This window comes from Corythoichthys intestinalis, chromosome 14 (assembly GCF_030265065.1).
Source record: "Corythoichthys intestinalis isolate RoL2023-P3 chromosome 14, ASM3026506v1, whole genome shotgun sequence".
Lineage (NCBI taxonomy): Eukaryota > Metazoa > Chordata > Actinopteri > Syngnathiformes > Syngnathidae > Corythoichthys > Corythoichthys intestinalis.
Genome location: NC_080408.1, coordinates 20,763,139 through 20,780,049, shown reverse-complemented (window position 1 = coordinate 20,780,049; position 16,911 = coordinate 20,763,139). Strand labels below are relative to the sequence as shown.

The 16,911-nt window shown below is 40.6% G+C and overlaps 2 protein-coding genes across 2 annotated transcripts in view; one reads left to right on the top strand and one right to left on the bottom strand.

Moving 5' to 3' along the window:
• LOC130929455 (collagen alpha-5(IV) chain-like) overlaps positions 1-5,854 on the bottom strand; it is a 40,944-nt gene extending 35,090 nt beyond the window's left edge. The window contains exons 1-2 of the mRNA XM_057856590.1: positions 5,706-5,854; positions 544-597 (exon numbers count right to left, since the gene is read on the bottom strand). Of these exons, the coding sequence (XP_057712573.1) occupies positions 544-597; positions 5,706-5,777 (126 nt within the window). The 5' untranslated portion in view covers positions 5,778-5,854. The remainder of the gene's footprint in view (positions 1-543; positions 598-5,705) is intronic.
• The window catches only part of LOC130929917 (collagen alpha-4(IV) chain-like), a 51,367-nt gene continuing 40,081 nt past the window's right edge, over positions 5,626-16,911 (top strand). Inside the window, exons 1-4 of the mRNA XM_057857539.1 lie at positions 5,626-6,035; positions 6,178-6,248; positions 13,041-13,083; positions 16,678-16,749. Of these exons, the coding sequence (XP_057713522.1) occupies positions 6,223-6,248; positions 13,041-13,083; positions 16,678-16,749 (141 nt within the window). The 5' untranslated portion in view covers positions 5,626-6,035; positions 6,178-6,222. The remainder of the gene's footprint in view (positions 6,036-6,177; positions 6,249-13,040; positions 13,084-16,677; positions 16,750-16,911) is intronic.

Below are 16,911 nucleotides of genomic sequence, written 5' to 3'. Positions count from 1 at the left end.
TTGAGAAGCTTATTCCTGTTTGTCCATATAAGTATGCGCCTGCAAATCTGTATCACACTGCATTAAACATGCTTAAGAGAGGACATAAAGATATCAAGTCTGCTTGAAAAGAAAACTAAACTGTTATAACAGGTGGTAAAATAGATGTATACATATTCATCAGTTTATCATAGAACAGTAAACATGCAGAGAAAACATTAAAATGGGAAAATCCAGGTGTTTAAATAAAGAAATGAATGAATGATATTGCATTATAGATGCAACCATACAGAATGGCTATCTTTTGTTTGGTCAATTTCAAATGCAAAATCAGCCAGAAACATTTCTCATTTCATGCAATAAAATAAAATGACCGAAAAATGTATTTTCAATTATAAATATGATGCTTATAATAAAAAATGTCATTTGAAAGCACGGGCTCAGCGTGAGACGTTCATCCCCTTTTCATCCAGACCTCAAACGAATGGTGCTTGTCCAAATACAAACCTGGCTAGTTTGCCAAATACAAACCATATTAAAAAAGACAAGACATGCTTTACTCACCCTGGCGCCTTTGATTCCATCACAGTGACACGGTGCCTTTCCTTTGCATACACACTGTAACAAATTACACATGAGTGTCACACCTTCTTCTGCAAGAACAATCTGATCATATGAGCAATCAATGTGTTTAATAAGCTTTAAGTTTACTTGGTGCCTGTGGTGTGGTAGTGTGTGTGGAGTGGCATGAAGGAGATTTATGGCAATTTCTTACAATAACGGCAAGCCATGAAATTACATGGCACACTCAGTGTTATGACTCCAAACCTTTAGCGTTTACTCGACGGAATGGCATTTAATGAAGGTCTACAAGCAACAGTTTTGAAGCTAAAGCTGATGAGTGCAAAAATAAATTTGAAACTCAAACTCAAATTCATGTGAAAGCTATTTATCGTTGATTAATTTTTTCTTTTTTCTTTTTTTGATTTGATTTGTGTTTGGGCCACATTTTGGCTAGGACATTTTTCTCATTATTATTCAATCAAAAAATAAGTTGCTTCAAAAAAAAAAAGATTTTCAAAAAGAATCTCCAATCAAAAAAAATTTTCAACCATAGAAAAAAGTTTTTGAATGTGAAAAAATGAGATTGAAAAATTTGCATTTGAACACTTTTTCATTGAAAAGGTTTTCTTTGATTGAAGCAATCCTTTTTGCGTTTGGGCCATATTATGATTAGGACAATTGTGTCTCAATCATTCAATCCCCCAAAAAGTTGCTTCAATCAAAAAAAAAATATATATATATTTTCAATCAAAGAAATAAATCATTAAAAAAAAATTCTCTAATATATTTATATACTGTACATTAAATTATATGCAAAGCAAATGACAAATAATTTCAACCCATTATAAAAATGTTTTTTGTTCATTTCATTCATTTTTGTTGCAGTTTTATTGCTTTACAACTTTTTTATATATATATATATATATATATATATATATATATATATATATATATATAGGAAAGTCAATTGTATGCAATGGCACTTTTCGGCCACCAGGGGGGCCTGCCCCCCCCCCTTAAAATCCGCTTATGTTTAGAAGGCAAGGTAAATATCATTGCAAATGATGAGTGTGTTTTGCAAAAATTTCAAGTGTCCTTTGAGAAATTGTCACATTATACTGAATTGGTTGTGAAAATAATCATTTATTAAAAAATACATGTCTACTTATCTTTGTCATTGACATACAATATGGTGACAGGCAGAATACTATTGTAGCTGTTTATTCAATTACAAATGAATCTTTTTAATTATTCTTACACTTTTGTACGGTGATGTGCAGAGGTGGGTAGTTTTACTACGTTACATGAGTAACCTTTTGAGTAAAAATGTAGTTAAAAGTTTTACCACACCAAAACTTTTTAGTTTTACTTAAGTAGATTTGTGAAAAAAGGCTACTTGGTAACACTTTATGATAACTATCCGTTTTACTAGTTAATAGATCATTAGTAAACTGTTGATAAATGATTTATTGTTGATTTGTAAAGTATTTGTTAACAGTTTGTTAAGCATTTACAGGGTGTTGTTAACCTGTAACAGTTTTTGTCTGTAACGTTTGGCATTTCTATCTTTTCAGGTTAAGAAATGCCATTCACTTCAAAAGAAATGGCATTTTAGAACCATAGAACCAACAAATATTTGTACTTTTCTTTGTATATTTAACCAATAAAACTTATGACCTTCAACATGAAGTGTATATAGCTTTATTAAGATCCATCAACTAGCATGGACATTTAGAATGGGGTCAATCATATTGGAACACCCTGTAAATGCTTAACAAACTGTTAACAAATACTTCACAAATCAACAATAAATCATTTATCAACAGTTTACTAATGATCTATTAACTAGTAAAACGGATAGTTATTATAAAGTGTTACCCGCTACTCTTACACTGCTACTTTTGGCTACACTACAGTCGTAACATTTTCCCTCATTATTCTGCATATTATATTTTACTCTATTTTTGCCATAGACGCCCGCAGGGACCCTACCAGTCTCACTAATGGCATGACGCAACAGCAATCGCATGACCCCAATCTACCGATCAGACATTACAAAACAACCACGTTGAATAATAAATTTTTATTCCAAGCAGTTACAAAATAATTACAAACACAAAAGAAAAGAAAAACATTACTATTAATAGTAGTAATGATGAAAATAACAAAATAATAACACTAACAATACATACAGTGGGGAGAACAAGTATTTGATACACTGCCAATGGGTTTTCCCATTTACTGTGTATCAAATACTTGTTCTCCCCACTGTATATACCGTATTTTACATACTATAAGACTATATACTTTTACTATATACTTTTTTCTCACCGATTCTACCCTGTTACTTTTATAAGGATGCGGCTTATTTATGGATTTTTTTTTTTTTTTTGGTGAGCTTCACATTTTTTGTTAAAAATAATAAAATTGGATAATCTTATATACTTCAAAAGAATGGCTTTCCAAATTTAGCCATGATATAGGTCTTAGTCGCTACTCTAGCACCGATAAAGCTTGCCAGAAGCTCGTCAGACTAACTCAAAAACTCAGGATTTTATAGATTAATAGGGCTCAATCTGATACTATATTGTGCTACAAAAGAAACATTTTAAATGGATGGGCATCCACTATTTGCTATGACAGGAGAACACGATGCCAGCATTGATTAGCCGTTTTCAACTGTCACTCGTAGGACTTTATTGCCACAGTATGCTACAACAAACTTGCTATATAAGGGTTAGCGCTAGCTGCGAAATGTTTTTAAGACGATTCCATTCACTTCAAGTTTAGATGCATAGGTGGAGTTTGACTTTTGGGGCGGGGGAGGGGGGGCACAATATGTTGATGACCCCAAAACGCAGTGTCAGCAGTAAAGTTAACTTACAAGAATATTTAAAATAATAAGTTAACAATGAGCGCTTTTTGTTTCCCATCATTCTTGAGGGGAATTCTAAATCAGGCTGAATAGGCAATACTTTTCGCAAAGGTCGTCATCCATTGAATTTGGTACGCCCACTGGTGTCGTGGCAATGTAGTTACCCCAGTCAAAAATTGCCCTGGGCGGAGCCATATGGAGGTAGATTTGGGTTTTTATTATTCAACCAAAAAAAGTTGCTTCAATCAAAAAAAAAAAAAAAAAGTTGCTTCAATCAAAATATGTATTTTCAATCCAAAAAACTCGCTTCAATCAAAAAAATGTGTTTGAATGCAAAAATAAATTTGAAACTCAAACTCAAAAAAATTCATGTGAAAGCTATTTTTCTTAATTTTTATTTTATTATTATTTTTTGATTGAAGCAACTTTTTGATTGAAGTAACTTTGTGTCTGGGCCACATTTTGGCTAGGAAATTTTTCTCTTTATTATTCATTTAAAAAATAAGTTGCTTCAAAAAAATATAGATTTTCAAAAAGAAAAATCTCCAATGAAAAAAAGAACATTTTCAACCATAGAAAAAGGTTTTTGAATGCGAAAAATTGAGATTGAAAAATTTGCATTTGAACACTTAATTTTTCATTGAAAAAGTTTTTGATTGAAGCAATCCTTTTTGCGTTTGGGCCATATTATGATTAGGACATTTGTGTCTAAATCATTCAATCCCCAAAAAAGTTGCTTCAATCAAAAAAAAAAAAAAAAAAAAAAAAAAAAAAAAAAATTCAATCAAAGAAATAAATCATTAAAAAAAATATTTATTTCTCTAATATATTTATATACTGTACATTAAATTATATGCAAAGCAAATGACAAATAATTTCGACCCATTATAAAAATGTTTTTTGTTCATTTCATTCATTTTTGTTGCAGTTTTATTTCTTTACAACTTATGTATATATATATATATATATATATGTAGGAAAGTCAATTGCATGCAATGACACTTTTCGGCCACCAGGCCCCCACCCCCTTAAAATCCGCTTATGTTTAGAAGGCAAGGTAAATATCATTGCAAATGTAATGACCTGCTTTATAAGGTTGTTATTTTTAAGCATTCAGACAACACGTGTTGGTGATGTTGATACGTATTTATCTGTTTAACATTTTTTTTTTTCTATCAATAAAACATCTGTCTTACATCTATGTAAATATCAAATGTTAAGATATGGACACCTTCATCTTATAGTCGGGTACGGCATAAATGTGGATTTATTTATATCAGGTGCGCTTTATAGTCCAGAAATTATGGTATGTATCTTAAAAAGGGGTGGGAAAAAGCCAAGCTTTTTTGTGTCCCACCCCCTTGGGTCGGAAGTCCTTTGATCACGTCGACCTGCTCAATCACGTAGCGTCTTTAAAACACTGTTTGAAAAAAAAACATTAAAAAATCACATACAGTGCTGCTGTAATCAAACTCTCTCCCAGTTTTTATTTGGTACTTATAGACCACAGAAAACCAGAGATATGATCGTTTTATTTTCATGGTAGGAAATGTTTTATCCACTAGAAGGCCCTCATGCATGATTTTTCTAGTCGGAATTAAATCTTTTTTGTGTATTTTTGTTGGCCTAATACTGGATAGTCATGTGATAGGTTATAGTACATAATTATAATAATTACAGTACATATGGCATTTTGCTGAGGGGAAAAAATACTATTGTTTAAAAAAAAAAGATTAAGACATTGAAAGCAGTTACTCATTACATGAGTATTTTTTTCACCGAATACCTTTTTGCATTTTTTTGGATGACTATGTTTATATTTACCAGAGTATTATTACTTTAAAGTAACGCTACCCTTACTTGAGTAAAGTTTTTGGCTACTTTACCCACCTCTGGTATCGTTCTTATTTTGTAGTGTGTTGTGAGATTTTTATAACCGACAATATGTACTTTGTCTAATTAAAGGTTCTGTTCTCTAAGTTTCTGGATGAGTATTTTGTTTAATTCAACATCCATTCCCTGTTTTTTGCCCCAAAGTCATCTCACACAAAGGCCCACCAACATGGCCTGCCACAGAGCATTTTGCATGCTTACATTCACACACAAACAAACTCTTCTCGTCAGGATGCAAGATGTTGGCAGGCACTCCCGTTGCAAACACACAAAAAACTCAAGTATAAATTTTTGTGCACCATCGAATACACTTTTGAAAATATCTCAAAAATAAAACTTTTGGTCTCATACAACCTTAACAAATGATTCCTGTATCCGTGACTAATGTTCTTACCTTCTTGGCACCGGTATCCATCAGCATTGCAGCAAAGAGGATGAGAGGAAACAGCAACTTACTTCTCCCCATGACTTCCCTTCTTCTTTATCCCCACACAAATCATAAGACAAGGCGCCAGGAGCACTCTCAGCATCCGCGCCTGGATGCAAGGAGTGTGATGCACCGCCTTCACAGTTTTCACATTCATTTTCACGCTCCTTGATTGCGTGACCCTGAAAAAGGGGAGGTGCGCAGATGACGTCCGGCCTGAAACTACTCGCTCGTCTTCTTCTGCCTCACTTTTTTCCTTTCGCCAGTTGCATCTTGTTGGACATCATCCCGCATAAAGTAAGTTTGAGCGCCTGAATTGGGGTTAGAATGAGGAATTCTTTGTCAGTAACTATAATAGGGGACTTATTTGATCAGATGCAAGGAGAAAAGCAGGTTTATATCAAATTATTGTTTCATGCAACATTTGTATTTGTCACAGGTGGATTGCTGAGTTCACTGGTTCAATGTTCAGAAGCAGGCCAAGATGAGATTTTCATGTGCAGCTGTTAGGTGAGCCGAGCGCATTACAATGTCTTGACATGTACGGTTCAGTTTAAAAATGTGTGTCATTCAAACAATTGAATGTTTTTCTGTGAAAACGCCGTATATGTATACAAAACCGTATAAATTCCTGAGACCGCTTTGAAATGTCTTGATTTTTTTGAAAACAAGATTTGTCTTAACTGAAACATTAATTCATTCATTCATCTTCTGAACCACTTATCCAAATGAGGGTGGTGGGGGGGGGGGGTTGAAGCCTATCCCAGCCAACAACATGCAGGTGGCAGGGTACACCCTGAATGGGTCGCCAGCCAGTCGCAGAACTGCAACACTATTACTGATTATTTCAATTGTGTACTAATGGAATTAAAGTACTTACAAAATATATAAAAATATAACAAAGCCTCCATCCATCCATCCATTATCTTCCGCTTGTTCCGGGGTCGGGTCGCGGGGGCAGCAGCTTTAACAGGGAAGCCCAGACTTCCCTCTCCCCAGCCACTTCAACCAGCTCCTCCGGCGGGATCCCAAGGCGTTCCCAGGCCAGCCGAGAGACATAGTCTCTCCAGCGTGTCCTGGGTCGTCCCCGGGGCCTCCCGCCGGTGGGACATGCCCGGAACACCTCTCCAGGGAGGCGTCCGGGAGGCATCCGAACCAGATGCCCGAGCCACCTCAGCTGGCTCCTCTCTACGCGGAGGAGTAGCGGCTCGACGCCGAGTCCCTCCCGGATGACCGAGCTTCTCACCCTATCTCTAAGGGAGAGCCCGGACACCCTGCGGAGGAAACCCATTTCGGCCGCTTGTATCCGGGATCTTGTTCTTTCGGTCACGACCCAAAGCTCGTGACCATAGGTGAGGGTAGGAACGTAGATCGACTGGTAAATCGAGAGCTTTGCCTTTCGGCTCAGCTCCTTCTTCACCACTACAGACCGGTGCAGCGTCCGCATTACTGCAGACGCCGCACCGATTCGCCTGTCGATCTCCCGCTCCCTCCTACCGTCACTCGTGAACAAGACCCCAAGATACTTGAACTCCTCCACTTGGGGCAGGATCTCATCCCCGACCCGGAGAGGGCACTCCACCCTTTTCCGACTGAGGACCATGGTCTCGGATTTGGAGGTGCTGATCTTCATCCCAACCGCTTCACACTCAGCTGCGAACCGCTCCAGTGAGAGTTGGAGGTCACGGCTTGATGAAGCCAACAGCACTAAATCATCTGCAAAAAGCAGAGATTCAATGCTGAGGTCACCAAACCGGACCCCCTCAACGCTTCGGCTGCGCCTAGAAATTCTGTCCATAAAAGTTATGAACAAAATCGGTGACAAAGGGCAGCCTTGGCGGAGTCCAACCCTCACTGGGAACGAATTCGACTTACTGCCGGCAATGCGGACCAGACTCTGACACCGGTCGTACAGGGACCGAACAGCCCTTACCAAGGGGCTCGGTACCCCGTACTCCCGGAGCACCCTCCACAGGATTCCCCTAGGCACACGGTCGAACGCCTTCTCCAAATCCACAAAACACATGTAGACTGGTTGGGCGAACTCCCATGCACCCTCGAGGACCCTGCTGAGGGTGTAGAGCTGGTCCACTGTTCCACGGCCGGGACGAAAACCACACTGCTCCTCCTGAATCCGAGATTCGACTTCCCGACGGACCCTCCTCTCCAGCACCCCTGAATAGACTTTACCGGGGAGGCTGAGGAGTGTGATTCCTCTATAATTGGAACACACCCTCCGGTCCCCCTTTTTAAAAAGGGGGACCACCACCCCGGTCTGCCAATCCAGAGGCACTGTCCCCGATGTCCACGCGATGTTGTAGAGGCGTGTCAGCCATGACAGCCCTACAACATCCAGAGCCTTTAGGAACTCCGGGCGGATCTCATCCACCCCCGGGGCCTTGCCACCGAGGAGCTTGCCAACCGCCTCAGTGACTTCAACCCCAGAGATCGAAGAGCCCACCTCAGAGTCCCCAGACTCTGCTTCCTCAAAGGAAGGCGTGTCGGTGGAATTGAGGAGGGCTTCGAAGTATTCTCTCCACCGACTCACGACGTCCCGAGTCGAGGTCAGCAGTACACCATCTTCACTATACACAGTGTTAATAGTGCACTGCTTTCCCCTCCTCAGACGCCGGATGGTGGACCAGAATTTCCTCGAAGCCATCCGGAAGTCGTTTTCCATGGCCTCACCGAACTCCTCCCATGTCCGAGTTTTTGCCTCGGCAACCGCCGAGGCCGCAGTCCGCTTGGCCAGCCGGTACCTGTCAGCTGCCTCCGGAGTCCCACAGGCCAAAAAGGCCCGATAGGCCTCCTTCTTCAGCTTGACGGCATCCCTTACCGCTGGTGTCCACCAGCGGGTTCGGGGATTGCCGCCACGACAGGCACCAACCACCTTACGGCCACAGCTCTGATCGGCCGCCTCAACAATGGAGGTGCGGAACATGGCCCACTCGGACTCAATGTCCCCCACCTCCCCCGGGACAAGGGAGAAGTTCTGCCGGAGGTGGGTGTTGAAACTCTTTCTGACAGGGGATTCTGCCAGACGTTCCCAGCAGACCCTCACAATACGTTTGGGCCTGCCAGGTCTGGCCAGCATCTTCCCCCGCCATCGGAGCCAACACACCACCAGGTGGTGATCAGTTGACAGCTCCGCCCCTCTCTTCACCCGAGTGTCCAAAACATGCGGCCGCAAGTCCGATGACACGATTACGAAGTCGATCATCGAACTGCGGCCTAGGGTGTCCTGGTGCCAAGTGTACATATGGACACCCCTATGTTTGAACATGGTGTTCGTTATAGACAAACCGTGACGAGCACAGAAGTCCAATAACAGACCACCACTCGGGTTCTGATCGGGGGGGCCGTTCCTCCCAATCACGCCCCTCCAGGTCTCACTGTCATTGCCCACGTGAGCGTTGAAGTCCCCCAGTAGAACGAGGGAGTCCCCAGAGGGGGCGCTCTCTAGCACACCCTCCAAGGACTCCAAAAAGGGTGGGTATTCTGAACTGCTGTTCGGTGCATACGCACAAACAACAGTTAGAACCCGTCCCCCCACCCGAAGGCGGAGGGAGGCTACCCTCTCGTCTACCGGGGTAAACCCCAACGTACAGGCGCCAAGCCGGGGGGCAATAAGTATGCCCACACCTGCCCGGCGCCTCTCACCATGGGCAACTCCAGAGTGGAAGAGAGTCCAACCCCTCTCGAGAGGATTGGTACCAAAACCCAAGCTGTGTGTGGAGGAGAGTCCGACTATATCTAGTCGGAACTTCTCTGCCTCACACACCAGCTCAGGCTCCTTCCCTGCCAGAGAGGTGACATTCCATGTCCCAAGAGTTAGCTTCAGCAGCTGGGGGTTGGACCGCCAAGGCCCCCGCCTTTGGCTGCCGCCCAACTCCCTACGCACCCGACCCCTTTGGCCCCTCCCACAGGTGGTGAGCCCATGGGAAGGGGAACCCACGTTGCCTTTTCGGGCTGAGCCCGGCCGGGCCCCATGGGGACAGGCCCGGCCACCAGACGCTTGCCTTCGAGCCCCACCTCCAGGCCTGGCTCCAGAGGGGGGCCCCGGTAACCCGCGTCCGGGCAAGGGAAACTGGGGTTCAATAATCTTGCTCATCATAAGGGGTCTATAACAAAGCCTTTGCTAAGTAAATATATATTGTGACCCAATTTCAGCAGTACGAGCTTTATCTTTTATACACTTCAGTAATCTGTTAGCTATTTTATTTTACATTTTGTTTACCACTATGGTAATGATATACTGGCAGTTGCTTTAAAAAAAAAAACAAACATCAATAGTACTTATTTTAATAATTGGTTTTTAAGTGGTGTAATCTGATTGTGTTACTTAATTTGTAAATATATTATGAATTTAAAAAAAAAAAAATTACATTTCATTTAATTCATTTAAAATTAATCATAACAATTGATTTTTTTTTTCAAATCATCTCATTGCGGATTTATTTTCTTTAAGGCTCATATTATTATTCATATTAATCTTGATGAAAGATTTTATTTATCTGACGACTAATTTAGATTAAAGCCAAAGGTCCACTGGAATAAGCGCTTCTAAGAATGGATGCATAGACTTCACTATCAGTTGACAGGAAAAGGAGCGCGGGGCCGCTGCGCAGGGGGCCCATTTTCAAAAAATTTAAATTAAAATATTTTTAAAACCAAAGCCACTAGCGACCTAAAACCAAAACAGGCACCTCCCTTAGGCCTATACAGTATGTGTCTGCATAAACAGTGGCATCAAAAAATTCAAAGTCGTTTCCTAATAAAATCCTGATTATTTTTTAGATAAGTGTAACAAAACTTAAAATGGCTATAAAATTATCAGAGTTCACGCTAGATGCACAAAAATCACCAAATGCAGAGATAATCACCTATATGTTAAATATTGCTATTGATCCTAAAAATATGTTTTCGCCTGAAATGGCGACTTCATTTTTTTAGTGCAATTTTTCAACAGCTAATAAATCACTTCCTTTTCACATCAGAAACTTAATACTTGAGGAAAACATGCAGAATCATCTTAATTTTACTCAACAAAAGCATTCTGTCACTATTGCCTCAGCACGTCTTGCCGGCTATCTAGCCCGTTCTTTTTTAGATTGAAATGTTACATAAAATTAAACACGTAAAAGCAACTTTTTTTTTGTATGGACACAGAAATGTCTAAATTACTAGTTTTTTTGCCCCCCAAAAATAGCAGTTGGCCGAAAATTACCTGATTATTAAAATGTAAAGTTACACTATTGTGTATCGGTACAAAATCCAACATGGCGGCCATCACAAAACAAAGAGCTTTTTAAGTTGAAAATTCTTGTAAATAAATGCGTAAATCCCGGAATTTCTATAGAAATTAACGTTAAACAGTCTAGATTCTTGGTTAAAAGCAAGAAAAAAGAAAAAAAACGGGGCAGTTGTCATTCATTTTACGTAAATATTTCTACCGAAAGTTACCCTAATTTTTTCCATTCATTTTTTTTCACAACGTTTAAAAGTGCATGCATGGTGCTATGTCCTATAATAATTATGTCATTTGTATGCACAAAAACTTTTGTCCTGTTTCCATCTAAATCCGGTGTTAGAACACAGCGTGTGTTTGAGTTTATTGCAGTGAAAGCAGCCAGGACGCTACGAAGCTGTCTCGTAAACTGATAGTAAAGTCTATGATGGATGGATTATTAATTAAACTATTAATTGTTTACTTAATTTTGTGTCGGGGTCAGTGCACAAGTGAAATAGCATGGGAAAAGACGGTTTCAGGTATGTGTTTTGCGTTATGAGCAGAACATTTTAGATATTGACCAATTCTTTTTAGGTCAGTCTGAGGTTAACCAGATGGCTAAAAATGGCTAAAATGGTATCAATTGTTTGTGCTACATTTGTGCTGTAAAAATTTTCGTTTGTGCTGCTATCGTTTTTGAGATATTGAGATATTAATTTGGAGTGATGTTGTCAGGCAGCCCCCCATTTATTGCAAAATGGACTCAAAATGGTGCTATTTGTTTATGCTACGTTTGTGCTCGTTTGTGCTGTAGAAAAAATATTTTCTGCTGCTGTTGTTTAATATATATATATATATACATATTAGGGCTGTCAAACGATTCAAATTTTTAATCGAGTTAATTACAGCTTAAAAATTAATTAATCGTAATTAATCGCAATTAATCGCAATTCAAACCATCTATAAAATATGCCATATTTTTCTGGAAATTATTGTTTGAATGGAAAGATAAGACACAAGATGGATATATATTCAACATGCGGTACATAAGGACTGTATTTGTTTATTATAACAATAAATCAACAAGAATAACATTAACATTATTAACATTCTGTTAAAGCGATCCATGGATAGAAAGACTTGTAGTTCTTAAAAGATAAATGTTAGTACAAGTTATAGAAATTTTATATTAAAACCCCTCTTAATGTTTTCGTTTTAATAAAATTTGTAAAATTTTCAATCAAAAAACAAACTAGTAGCCCGCCATTGTTGATGTCAATAATTACTTACACAATGCTCATGGGTGCTGAAGCCTATAAAATCAGTCACACCCAAGCGCCAGCAGAGGGCAGCAAAACTCCACAAACACAATTAACAAGTGGGCATTTCACTGTACTGTCATTTAAATCTGTCTGAGCGGGGCATGTGCGTTAATTGCGTCAAATATTTTAACGTGATTAATTTAAAAAATGAATTACCGCCGTAGTTAGTTAACGCGATAATTTTGACAGCCCTAATATATATACTGTACATATATACATATAAATTGAGATATTAATTTCGAGCGATGACATCAATCACATCGACTTAGGCGCAGCTGTCGGAGCGTACTAACTCTCTCAATAACAGAAGGGTGTCCCAACAACTAGCACAAACGTAGCACAAACAAATGGCACCTCTTCGGGTCCATTTTGCAGGAATGGGTCCTGATTCTGATTCCAAAAAATCATATCAGATGCTTTACGTAGTGTTGTTACCCAAACACATATGTTCATAAAAAAGTTTTCTATGATTGCAGAGCAGTTAAAACTGTATCATGACCACCCTAAACACACTTCTTAACTGTTTACGCAGACAATCAACACATCTGCAGTCGCAATTTGCAGAGTGTATAAACTGAAAAATGGCCTTCTAAATTCTGTGCATGACAGAATAGTATGCTTGCATTTAGAATGAAGCATTAAAAAAAAAACTTTTTGGGAGCATTTGTTTGCATTAAAAAAAAGATGAGTTTTCCTGACTTGTCTTACACATAAAATACATGTGAAGGCAATATTTTATTTTCGTTACAGGTGGATACTTGTGGTGCTCATCATTCTACCTCAGCTTAATGCAGTAAGACTTTTTCTAATTTTCTGTAACTGCAACCTTTAAATACAAATTGCTCATCAATGTAATAGCTGCAAATGAGAAGTCGCCAACAGCCCACTATATATATGACAGAATGTTATGACTGTTTAAACAGACCGCATTGCACTCCAATGTGTTTAGAATTTTCCGTCGCCATTTAGTAAAATATTACAACCCCCCTTGCATATTATTATATTCTGTAATTGCATCCTGCACAGTGGCAACTGCCACAGCACTCATTCCTTCATAATCCCTTCTCGAATATGTCAACTGCAATTATGTTGCAAAGTATCTCCATTTTGTATGTTGTCAGCCAGTTTTAATGCACGTTGTGAACTTAATTGCTGTCTTATAGCTACAGCAAGGGCAGCTGTACAATGAAAGGAAGTATAAACAACTTCAACAAGCCAACAATTGCAACCATTTTACTTACCGAAACAGTTAATTATTGTGTGGGTATTGATGTGAAGATATCTGATAAATGCAGTGCAGCTCAACCAACATTTGTTGGATGAAGTACAGCAAGTGACCAGTCTTGTTTTTCGCTTTGACCTGCGTGCAAAATTTTGAAATTGAATGCTGAATCGGGGTTAATTGTATAACATTGTTTAGCTTAGGGGTGGGCAAACCGGTCCTCAATGGCCGCATTGGGTCATGGTCTTTGTTACAACTGATCCAGCACAGGCAATTTAACCAATGATGGTCCCGGGGAAACAAGAAGCAGCCGACTGCAATCAACCGATTGCACTTGGAAGCGGCCCTTTTAATTATCATCTTAGTCTTAGGCCATGTCTACACATAGCAGGGTATTTTGGCAAAAAGAAATGAACTTTTTCTAAAGTTTGGCCTATGATCCACACACACATTTAAACGAGAGTTCTTGAAAACTGCACTCAGATTGAAGATGTGCTAATTCTGCATTTGTGGCGCCATCATGTGGACACTGATAACCGAAAGTGTAACTCTGGAAACGTCACTGACTGCGACAAACTTTGTCCCTACGTCACACATGAGACCAATGTTTACATTTGGAGTAAATTAGACAGGTGCTTCATATTAAAGAACACATGCGAAGGATGGGGGTATTACGGAAAAATATTCTTCGCGCATTGTTATGAATGTACTTTAAAATGAATGAATGCGGTTGGCTGAAGTTTTTTTCCCCCTACAAACGTGCTGGTGTGGACGTAATTATTTTTTTCCCGACATATTAGGGCAGGATCCTCAGTTTTAAAAAACCCTGCTAGGTGTAGACATGGCCTTAGTCTTTTGGACGATAATACTTATTCATCTTAATCATATTTTAGTCATCTCAAAATGTGTTTGTCTTCTTGTAGTTTTTGTTGACAAAAACTCAAGACTAATTTCGTCTAGTTTTAGTCGACGTTTACTAAAAAAAATTTTTGTCTATACTCCAAAAAGGAATAAATAAATAAACTATTTCAAATTAACATTAACAAATAAGGACATATTGTAGCGTCTACAAGGACGACGCCAACTTAAATACTAGCACAAAAAAAAAAGCGTACCAAGAACACAAACATAAATATGTAGGAGATTCCAGATGACGCACACAGCAGTAAGCAAGTAGGCACAGCAAACAAGCAATATTCCGACACTCGCAGATGGTGACAGGAGTCTTTAAATATCGAGCGCTCCTAATGCGCCACAGGTGTGTTGCAATGGCCCCGCCCACCCATCTAAATCAGTTGCTGGAATGAAAAAGAACTGAGAAAACACACAGACATGATACATTATGTTCTTGTGAAATCATATTTTAAAACGTGAATTTTAATGGGTGTCTTGGTCAAAAAGGTTCCTGACCCCTAGTGTAGGTGCTAACACCTTCATTTCATTTCATTTCATTTCATTCTTTTTTTTTTCTTTTTCAAACCGTCCTGTTCAGCTGTTTGACACAGACAATGTAAGTCTGAGTGTCCAGTTAGTCTGAACAGTTTTAATGTTTCACATTGGAGTCAGACAAACTTCCATTGTAATCATTCAACATACCTCATTTATTAAGACAAAGAAGCGAACAGTAAGGGGTTGTGGGTGAACAGAAGAAAAGAAGGACAGAGGGACAGAAGAAACACAAACAACAGCAAGAAATACATTGAACGCCTACACTAACTAGGAATATGTTGGTGCTATCGTCAGCTAGATGTATTTACGGATGACACCATGTGGGGGGGCCTATTAACCAGGGAAAGAGAGGGGGCAGGGTTCTAGAAGATAAGTGATTGGGAGGGGTGGAGTGTACACAAATATGACCTGTGATCTAGAACCCAGTAATCATGTGAATCCGTTGTGAGTGTGAGCCCACTGGCAACCCACCCTACACCGCCCCATCGCCAGTCCCGGCACTGAGGTCCCCCACTGGAGCGCGCCCAATTAAATCTAGCCATGCGCGAATCCCATCAAACATGCGACAGCCACGCAAACGAGCGGAGACACCAGGGCGCCACCCCAGGGCCATGCCCCACCCCCTCCCGCAGCCCAGCAAAGGGGCCATCGTCACCCCCCAGGGATCAAGGGTGGTCACCCTGCACCCCCATCTATCGGCCTTCAGAGATGCGAAGAGGGGACGCACCACCAACCCCCACGCCCACCTGGCCCGTGAGCCACAGCCGCAGCCCCCCCGGCACATCGCGGGACCCCCAACGGCCCACCAAGCTCAGGGCAGGGCAGCCCCACCTGCCGAAGCAGGTGACACCCAGCCGGCACACCGGCATCCAGCCAGCGACCCGCGCCGGAGCGCAGGGTGGATACCCAGACAGAGAAGAGAGGGAAAAGCGGAAGCAGGAGAGCGCCGAGGAGCCGCCGCGAGATCAAAGCCCCGACCTCCCCCTACTCCCACGGCCGGGAGCCCAGGCAGAAGGGGGGGGGCACGCCCCGGGAGCCACGCCATAGAGAAAAAGTGTGGGACCCACCTACCACCCTATTACTGTGGCTTAACACCTTCATTTCAGATGTCAAAAGGAGTCTGTGGCTCCCAGTGTTGTCCTTTCTGTGGAAACTGGCTTGAAATGGTTCTTTGAGAGTTAAAGTTTGCCAACCTATGGATTAGACCCTAAAAAATCCATTGTTTTCTACATTCTGCTAGCCATAATTCAGCAGCAAAGCACCCTGGAAGCTAAACGCAACACTGATTTCAGTGTCTGGTGTATACAACTCCTCCAAATATTTTGTGTTGTTTGCAAAACATTTCTCGATGTTTGTCGGGGTGGTATATGTCCGTGTTTCGGCTGGGAACATTCTGCTTTCGTAGGTGTGGAGTGGCTTGTTAGCAAACTATTTGAAGAATGATAAAGCTTCCACATCTCTTGCATCAAGGTCAGGGTCCATATTTGGCCATTTGTGAAACCTGTTAGGAGCATTCCTTCAGAAGCTGTCCACATTTCCCAGGGAAGTTTTAGTTTTCTTCTTCAAAATCACAAAGAACGGCCTACACAGGACCTTGGGGGTGCCTTGCTTGACATAATGACATTCACTTCTGTTATCTTAATCTAATCACTAGTTTCCCCTCTAAATCTAATCAATAGTTTGTTATTAACATGTATTTTTGTGTCCTTTTTTCAGGGCATTGTTGAGGGTCCATGTGATGGTAGAGACTGCACTGAGTGTCGATGTCTCCCTGCCAAAGGTGCACGGGTGAGGAGTATCTCTTATCAAGATTGCTGATCACTCTAAATCAAACCCAAATAAGGGAAATGATTATTTCCCACTCACAAAGCTCCAGAGACATATTTCAATGAAGTTGAAATTATTAAAAGACTGTTATATCCTTTCGTAATCTAAAATAAAAAATGTAAA